The sequence below is a fragment of the Sphaerodactylus townsendi genome, linkage group LG14, assembly GCF_021028975.2.
Source record: "Sphaerodactylus townsendi isolate TG3544 linkage group LG14, MPM_Stown_v2.3, whole genome shotgun sequence".
Classification (NCBI taxonomy): domain Eukaryota; kingdom Metazoa; phylum Chordata; class Lepidosauria; order Squamata; family Sphaerodactylidae; genus Sphaerodactylus; species Sphaerodactylus townsendi.
Window position 1 is genome coordinate 25,000,595 of NC_059438.1, and position 9,191 is coordinate 25,009,785.

General features: G+C 54.7%; 1 protein-coding gene across 2 annotated transcripts; it reads left to right on the top strand.

Moving 5' to 3' along the window:
- Window positions 1-2,635: 2,635 nt before the first annotated feature.
- On the top strand, window positions 2,636-7,870 carry SNAI3 (snail family transcriptional repressor 3). 2 transcript variants are annotated; one of them, XM_048515207.1, is made up of 3 exons: window positions 2,636-3,265; window positions 5,918-6,553; window positions 7,434-7,870. In XM_048515207.1, exons 2-3 carry the CDS (start codon window positions 5,968-5,970, stop codon window positions 7,634-7,636), a joined length of 789 nt encoding a protein of 262 aa, XP_048371164.1. In that variant the 5' UTR covers window positions 2,636-3,265; window positions 5,918-5,967; the 3' UTR covers window positions 7,637-7,870. The 2 variants fall into 2 exon arrangements, with proteins under 2 accessions (XP_048371164.1, XP_048371163.1); XM_048515206.1 differs by lacking the exon at window positions 2,636-3,265 and adding an exon at window positions 3,369-3,493.
- The last annotated feature ends 1,321 nt before the right edge of the window (window positions 7,871-9,191 follow it).

Here is a 9,191-nt window from a genome sequence, read left to right on the forward strand (position 1 = left end):
CTGGCACCCTCCAAGACTTCACCCTGGGACACGAATGTAGGTGCACGTGAGGGAGATTCAGCGCTGTCAGCACGTGACTTGACACCTCAGGGCTAGACTTTTGGGGACAACAAGTGAAGGGCTGTGGGGTTCAGAGAACTGACCCCCATGTGGTTTCTCCTGCTGGAAATGCTTCATTCCCGCATTTCAATGACTCTTCCTAGGATAGAGAGCCAGCCTGGTGTAGTGGTTAAGAGCAAGTGCACTCTAATCTGGAGAACCGGGTTTGATTCCCCGCTCTGCCACTTGAGCTGTGGAGGCTTTATCTGGTGAACCAGATTAGCTTGTGCACTCCAACACACGCCAGCTGGGTGACCTTGGGCTAGTCACAGTTCTTTGGAGCTCTCTCAGCCCCACCTACCTCACAGGGTGTTTGTTGGGGGCGGGGGAGCTTGTAAGCCCCTTTGAGCCTCCTTACAGGAGAGAAAGGGAAAATATAAATCCAAACTCTTCTTCTACATTCCTGCCTTTCAGAGGGTGACTGACCATGTTGGTTTGCATTAGGACAGCTCAGTAGCATTAGGACAGCTCAGTAGCAAAATTTCTGCTAACAATAATAGACGTAAGTCTAGATGAATACCAACCAATGTCTATGTATTATGACCACATATAGCCAGCAGTAATTTTGCTAGCTTCTGTCAGTATCCGATGACGTTTAAGTGAGTTAACTCAGCTGAAGGAAAGTCCTATAGTTACAGAAGGACCATGTATATATTTTAGTATTTAGTATTTTAGTACCAGTGTCTATAATTGTGAGCAATAATGGGCAAATTTTGTATGCTGATTTTGTATGTTTATTTTATGCCAATAAAGGCTTCTGAATGAAAGGACAGCTCAGTTGGAATCCAGTAGCACCTTAGAGACCAGCAGGATTGGGGTGGGGGTTATGAGCTTCCAAGAGTCAGATAAAGAAGGGAGCTTTCTTTTCTTTTTTGTTTAAAAAGTAAACTTTATTAACAAAAAAGTACAAAGACAAAAAAACAAACATTACAAACTAAACATTTATATAACAACACACATCAAGTAACTCACAATTGCTATTAACTCACTTAAGTTAAAAAAAACTTATATAAAAATAATACTTCCATTTAAAAAATTGGATTGTTTCAATAAACAGTTATTATTCCCTGCTAACCTTTAAATACATCAGGTTTACTCTTTATCCTCATCTAAATCCAACATATTCCTTACATCCTTTAAACTTGTAAACTTTAGTAAGAAGAGAAAAAAGCACAAATCTTATTATATTAACCATACAGCTGTTAAATTCAATGCTGCCATAAGGGAGCGTTCACTGAAAAGCAGATACCTCAAAACGTGTGGGGACAGGGGGGGTGTCCTGGGCTTTGAGGCGCCTGCTGTGCCCTCCAAGGGGAGCAACTTTCTCGTCTCTGCTCTTCCACTTCTGAAATCCTTCCTGGTTTGAGGCAGCGCTTGACTTGCCTTTGGCAACAGTCCTGCCTCTGATCGCTTGTTCAAAAGGGGCTTTGCAAGGCAGGTGCGCTTAGCTGTTGCACTCAAGCCATTGCTCACTGAGGTGTTGTGGGTTTTCCGACTGTATGGCCGTGCAGGGGTCTCCCGGAGAGGAGCAGCTGCAGCAGCCGCAGCGAGCCTTCCTCCGGTCCTCCTCCTCCTCCTCCTGTGGAGTGAGCAAAGGGGCGGACAAGATCAGCCCCACATGCCTCCCTTTCCCAGGACCAGAACTCCCCCCCTCCGCCTCCCCCACAGCAGCTGCCCCCTCCTCCCGCCCCCCTGCAAGTGACAGACCCACCACCCCCCCAAGACCCCCTAGCCGATCGCTCCTCCACTGCCAACCCCTCCCCGCCCATCAGGGCCAGGGAGGGAGGGAGGGCGGCCAGAGTCCCCCCAGCGACGACGAACCTCCAGCAGCAGCCCCCATCCCCTCGACCGCTGCCACTGAACCCCCCCCCCCGGCCCCGGAGAACAGGGCGGCGGCAGCTGCTGCTGCTTGGGGGGCTGGACTCTCCCCAAAAACGCCCCCCCCCACCTAGCCTGGCTCCCCCCCTCTCACGTCCTGATCGGCTGCAGCAGCTGAATACAATCTGACCCTTAGTTCTAGGGAGAGAGAGCTCTCAGGGAACGTTGTAATGTTCTCAGAGAGAGTAGTAACGCTATGAACGTTATAATGCTCTCGGAGACCGCTGTAGTGCTCTCAGAAAGTGTGGTAACGCTCTGATAGCGTTACGATGCTGAGAAGTGCCGCGCTGTGGGGGGGGGGGGGGGGGTCGGCGCTTGTAGTTCATGCCTTTGGCCACCGGAGGGCAGCAGCAGCAGCAGCGTCCCCAGCGGCTCCCCTGCCCAAAGAGGCTCGGGACACTCCACAACCTCGACGTGCGGCTTCGTGCGAAGGCGGCCCCTGGGAAAGGCCGCCCTAGGCTCTCGGCTCCATTGTCCCACCGGGCTGCCAGGTCAAAGAGGCTCGGGAAGTCAGCGGAATCACCCCATCGCATCCACGTGCGGTCTCGTGCGAAGACGGCGGTCAGGGTGGCCTGGGACGGGGGTCGGCGCTTGTAATTCACGACTTTGGCCACCGGAGGGCGAAGAGCAAATCTGTGTTGTCCAATTTCAAATGGAAAATAATGCTTTGGCGATCTTTCAGAGGAAAGCATTGCACGTTTTTTGATGGTTTTTGCTCCTTCTTCCTGTCCGTCCAGATGTCCCTCCCTTGCCCAGCTGGATTCAGCTGTCCTGCACTGTCAGTGGCACCCAGTACACCAGGGGCTGCAGGCTGGCCAGATCTCAGCAGTGAAGCAGGGTCAGCCCTGGCAAGGAGAGCCGGGGGGTTTCTGTCCTGCAGGCTGTGGGAAATCACCCGAAAGGAGCGCGTTTCACCCCCTCATCAAGTGGTGGAGTGCTCGGTAGAAACAAGCGTGTCCGACCCAGAGCCACGGGCTATTATGGAAAAAGAAAACAACCTGTGTGTTTAGGGTCTTTCTTACGCTGCCCTTCTGCCCCACGGCTTTTCAACTTCACAACAACCCTTTGAGGTGGGCTCGGCCGCGAGAGCAGAGCTCCTCTCGGGAGTCCGGCGGCTTGCTTTGCCTGCGACCGGCGCGTTCCGAGCAGGCTGCCGGAGGGGGGGGGGAATCTCCCGACCGGGAGCCGCCCTCCACTGCCCGCCGCTCCAGCAGAGCCGGGGCGAGTGCCAGCGAGGCTGAGCCAAGAGGAAAGGAAAAGCGCTGCTGCCGCTGCCAAGTCGGGCCAGGTGGGGGGCTGCTCTGGGCGGCGTCCAAGGCCGGCCCCGCGGGCGGCGGTTGGCTCGGGGGAGGCCCATGCTAATGAGGCGGCGGCGGCTTTATGGGCCCGGCCGGCCGGCCGCTGCCCCCCACCCGCCCTGCGGCCATGCCGCGATCGTTCCTGGTCAAGAAGGCGGACGCCGCCCGCACCCGCCGCCGCGCGCCCAACTACGGCCACCTGGACACGCGGCGCCCAGGTCGGCAGCCCCACCGGGGGGAGGGCGGGGCGGGGCGGGGCGGGGCGGGGGGCTCCTGGCTCCGCACGTGCCTGGCGGGGCTCTCCGGGCGGGGTCCCCCCTGGGGTGGGTCGGTCCGGGCGGCTTTGCAGGCGCGTCGGGGCGGGAGGGCGGCTACTGAGTCCGGCCGGGCCAGGTGCTGCCTCCGAGCGGGAGGTCCTTTGGGGCTGCCCGGGAGGCCGATCACAAGAGGGAAACCGGCAGCGGGGAGCTCTGCGGAGCTCCCTGCCGGGCAGGCTGCCTTGGGCTCGGGGGCAAGCCCTCCTCCGGGCCCCCGAAAGGCCTTTTCCGACGGCGGGCGGGCGGGCGGGCGGGCGAGCGAGCCAGGAGGACCCCTCTTCCCTGAAAGGAGGCCGGGGCCCCGGGCCCAGCCGTCTCCAGCGCCCCGCTGCCGGCTTTTGGGGCCGCCGACCCCTCGGGCTGGAACCTCACCCCCCCCCCCCCACCGCCCTTCTCGTCTGGGTTTCCCAGCCTTTTTTGAGGCGGGGGTGGGGGTCGGGGGACGACCTGGGATTGCCAAATAATAATAGTCAACCACCAGTTAAAGAACTAACAGCTGTGAAATCAACAATAGTAATATAATAATAATAAACATTACAACTTCCTAGGCCTCTGGGTGAGGCTCGAATTGTAATGAAAGGCCATCAGCCACCTAAAGAACTGGCAGCTGGGAAATCATCCGATGATGGTAGTAGTAGTAGTAGTAGTAGGTGCTCTGGGAGGAATACCAAGAAACCTTGAAAAGCATCTGGAAAGCCTGAACTTGGACAGAACATCAGTCCCCATGCTGCAGAAAGCAGCACTTGTAGGAACTGCACACATACTACGCAAATACCTCTAATATCCTAGGTCCTTGGGAAGGAATCGATATTCAGAGATGAATTCCAGACACTTGTGCTGTGTTATGTGTATTAATAATAATGATAATGATAATGATAATAATAGCTGGGCGCCACCCCAAAAACACTAGGGTAGCACTTGAAACATCTTCGAATTGACAAAATTAACATCTGTCAAATTCAGAAGGCAGCCCTGCTGGGATCCGCACGAATACTACGCCGATACATTACAACTTCCTAGGCTTCTGGGTGAGGCTCGAATTGTAATGAAGACCCAACAACCAGCTAAAGATCTGGCAGCTGTGAAATCTACAACAACAATAATAATAGACTCTCCACAGCTAGACTGATTCCCTTGTATTAAAGTGATGCTCTGGGCCCCCCTCTGTTAGTGCCTTGCCTGGGATGCCTTACAGGGTTGTCGCTTTTCAACACTGCAGCAGCTGTGCAGTCTGGAAAGAGATCTGGCCTTGCTTCTCTCCCCCCCCCCCTCCCACCACAGGGCAGTCTCCTGCAGTGGGTGGCTGCCGGGGTTCACCCCAGGACTGAGCCATCCAGCAGACTAGCCCTGTTGTGTTTGGCGTAAACAGCCCACACGTGCTGCCGGCTGCAGACAGGCCCCGGAGTCTGTGCAGGCACCTTCCGGATGATTGACGAGGTTTAATGGCTGATGGTGCAAAGATTCCCCAGAGGCAGAAAGTGTGTGAGTTAATCCACCCGACTCCTCCGTGAGGCTCGACCCTGTTGATAAATGCAAAAGGAAAGCTTCCGAGGGGGTCACTGAGGATAGAGGCAGTCGGGAGGGGCTGCCCGCTGGGAGCCTCTGTTGCAGTGCAGGCCGGGTGCAGCTGAGAGTGTTGGGGGATCACTGGGAACCAGTGGCTCCCCCTGGGAGCCAGCGTGGCGTAGTGGTTAAGAGCAGGTGTACTCTAATCTGGAGAACTGGGTTTGATTCCCCACTCTGCCACTTGAGCTGTGGAGAACCAGATTAGCTTGTGCACTCCAACACATGCCAGCTGGGCTACCTTGGGCTAGTCACAGTTATTTGGAGCTCTCTCAGCCCCAGCCCCCTCACAGGGTGTTTGTTGTGAGGGGGAAGGGCAAGGAGATTGTAAGCCCTTGCAGGAGAGAAAGGGGCAATATAAATCCAACTCTTCTTCTCTGGGGAAGAGTTCAAGCAGAGGCTGGGCTCCACTCTGAGCGGATGCTTTGGCTTCTTGCACTGAGGGGGTGGTGAGACTCAGTGGCCCGTTTTGAATCTGGGTCGTCGTGATCCACACAGTTCCCATTAAGATGAATGGGGGGGTTGCAGGGCCCTGGTGTGGTTCTGTGGGGTGGGGAGAAGTCCAGTTCGGTCATTTGTTCTCCCCCCCCCCCCCGTGACCGTTTCGGGCTTTTGCTGTGACCTCTGCGGCTCCCTCCCATGGACAGAGCTGGGACGTCACAGGGAAACTCTGCTGAGCTTAGCTGGAAGATTTTGTGCCTCTGGAAGTGACCAGCAATGCGACCTTTTGCTCTCAAAGCTTTTCTTCTGTTTCTCCCCCAGAATGCAGTGGGCCGTGCCCAGGCTGGCAGGGGCTGGCACTTCCACTCCTCATGCCCGAAGATGCCGCCTGCCTGTCCCCCTGCGAGGCTGGCTGGCTCTGGGACCGCAGTTCTGGCTTCGCCCACCCATCCTCGCCTCTTCCGCAGAGCAGCCAGGCCAGAGGGGATCCCGCTGGCTCCGGCCGGCAACCCACAGCCTCTGGAGACGGTGCCCCAGCCGGAGGCCGACCCTCCAGCTCACCCCTCCGGGATAATCCAAACAACCTCAATCTCCCGTCTGCCTTTGGACTGCCTCCCAAAAGGACTCTCCATCTGGGAAGCCCTGCAGAGGGCGGAGGGGAGAAAGTGCAGGGGGAGCCAGGCGGGGCTGCTGCCTCCCCCGAAGGATTGGTGTGTCCGGACTGTCGCAAGGCCTACCACGGCTTCTCGGGCCCACCCCAGCACAGACAGCTGCATTGCAAGCTGCATTCGGCAGCCAGGAAATGCTTCAACTGCAAGTACTGCGAGAAGGAGTACGCCAGCCTGGGGGCCCTCAAGATGCACCTCCGCACCCACACGCTGCCCTGCGTCTGCCGCATCTGCAGCAAGGCCTTCTCCCGGCCCTGGCTGCTCCAGGGGCACATCCGCACACACACAGGTAGGGGCCAGCCTGGGAGGAGGGGGTGGAGGGCCGCAATAAGGAGGGGGCTTTCTTCATTTGGACAGGAGTAAGGGAGAGAGAGAAGAAGAGTCTGGATTTATATCCCCCTTTTACAATCTCCTTCCCTCCCCCCCCCCCCCCACAGCAAACAACCTGTGAGGTAGGTGGGGCTGAGAGAGTCCTGAGAAAACTGTGTCTAGCAGTGCACAAGCTAATCTAGTTCCCCAGATAAGCCTCCACAGCTCAAGTGGCAGAACGGGGAATCAAACCTGGTTCTCCAGATTAGAGTGCACCTGCTCTCTAATAAGATGCCAACCACAGATGCAGGTGAAACATCAGGAGAAAATGCTACTGGAACACGGCCATACAACCCAGAAAACTCACAACACCCTAACAAGAAAATTGTTTGCAACTGCACCTCCAGACACATTTCTTCTTAGAGAAGATACTGTATGTATCACAGAAGTGCAGTTTAATATATACCGTGTTTCCCCGAATATAAGACAGTGTCTTATATTAATTTCTGCTCCCAAAGATGCGCTATGTCTTATTTTCAGGGGATGTCTTATTTTTCTGTGTTCTGTTCGTTGGGCATGCTTCCAAACAAAAACTTTGCTACGTCTTACTTTTGGGGGATGCCTTATATTTCGCACTTCAGCAAAACCTCTACTACGTCTTATTTTCCGGGGATGTCTTATATTTGGGGAAACAGGGTAGTAATGTATAGCATGTGCAGTTTATCGACTTGAAAACTCTGCAGGGCACCCTAAGTCAGCTGTGATTTGAGGGCCCTTCCCACCCCCACAGTTGGGGGGCTGAGATCCCTAGAGTAGCTCCACCGGGGCCTGACTCTCTTCTCTTTTGGTTCCCTGCCCAGGCGAGAAGCCCTACTCCTGCTCCCACTGCAGCCGAGCTTTTGCGGACCGCTCCAACCTCCGCGCCCACCTGCAGACTCATTCGGATGTGAAGAAATACCAGTGTCACGTGTGCTCCAAGACATTTTCCCGCATGTCCCTGCTGATGCGGCATAAGGAGGCGGGGTGCTGCCCTCCCACCCACCAGGGCTTTGAGCAGGACTAGCCGAAAAACTGGCCGTCCAGGAAACGACGGAGAAGACACGAAGTGCAGAAGCCAGAGGTTCCTTATAACATTCAGCCTCTGTCACAAATTGCCTTGAAGAATGGCTGCACTCAGTCGGGTCAAGGCCGGGATGCTCTCGGGTCAAGTGATGGAGGGGTGTCAGCTGCCTCCTGCAAGGAAGCTGGCTAAGAGACTGGTTTTGGGGTGCTGTGTGGTTTCCGGGCTGTGTGGCCGTGTTCTAGCAGCATTCTCTCCTGACGTTTCGCCTGCATCTGTGGCTGGCATCTTCAGAGGATCTGATAGCAGGAATGGAAAGCAAGTGGAGTATATATACTGTGAGGTCAAAAGGTAAGGCCCTCTGAATAGAGTAGCCTGGTATGTGAGTCACAAAGTCTGTAGCCTGGGAGTAACAATGAAGATAGCAAGGTCAATTATTACTCCCAGACTTCTTTGTGACTCACATACCAGGCTACTCTATTCAGAGGGCCTCACCTTTTGACCTCACAGTATATATACTCCACTTGCTTTCCATTCCTACCATCAGATCCTCTGAAGATGCCAGCCACAGATGCAGGCGAAACGTCAGGAGAGAATGCTGCTAGAACACGGCCATACAGCCCGGAAACCACACAGCACCCCAGTGATTCCGGCCGTGAAAGCCTTCGACAATAGACTGGTTTTGGATTCTTTGCACCAAATTCTGCAGCAGGATCGTCTCTGTTGGGCCTTAGTTGTTCCACCCAGAGAGGGCCGTTGGTGTGCTTTCTGCAGGCTGGTTCACCCGGGCAACAGAGATCCTGCCCCTTCTTGCCCACATAGCAAGTTCCAGCTGCTCCGTTAGGAGATTTCCACCTCCTGGTATGCAATGAAATGTGGTTTCCCTATATTCTTGTGGTTATCTCCCCCTCCACCCTGCCCTACCCACTCACAATTTTTGTGGGTGTGGCTGGAATATGGGATCTTCCTCTTTCTGGTTTGGTTGTCTTCTTTGATTTTAAGAAATAAAGTAATGCGGCTTAATGTTGACTCCAATCCAATTTCTTTTTTAAAAAAACCATTTAATGGAAGGGTTTGAAGGCACCTAATTCATTGCATTTTTAAGTTCCTGTTCAGCTTCCTTCATTGCTGGCATTGATCACGAGCTGGCATCAGGCACGCCGCCTCCAAAATATGGCAAGGAGTTCTCCGTGACAATTTGTTGGCTTGCGAGCCACAGCGGAGACGACAAGCTGCTAAGTAGCCTTGTTCCAAGAACACTGGAAAAATCCTGCTGGTTCAATTCACTACTGGTGTCTTTCACACATTGCGTGGGCTCAGTGGGCCACCAACTTTGGCATCAGGGCCTGTTTGTGACATGTCAATAATTATTTTTCCTTGCCCCTGCCCTTTGTGTCTGTTGGAGAGCCAGCATGGTATAGTAGTGGTTAAGAGCAGGTGCATTCTAATCTGGAGAACTGGGTTTGATTCCCTGCTCTGCTACTTGAGCTGTGGAGGCTTATCTGGTAAATTAGATTAGCTTGTACACTCCAGCACACGCCAGCTGGGTGACCTTGGG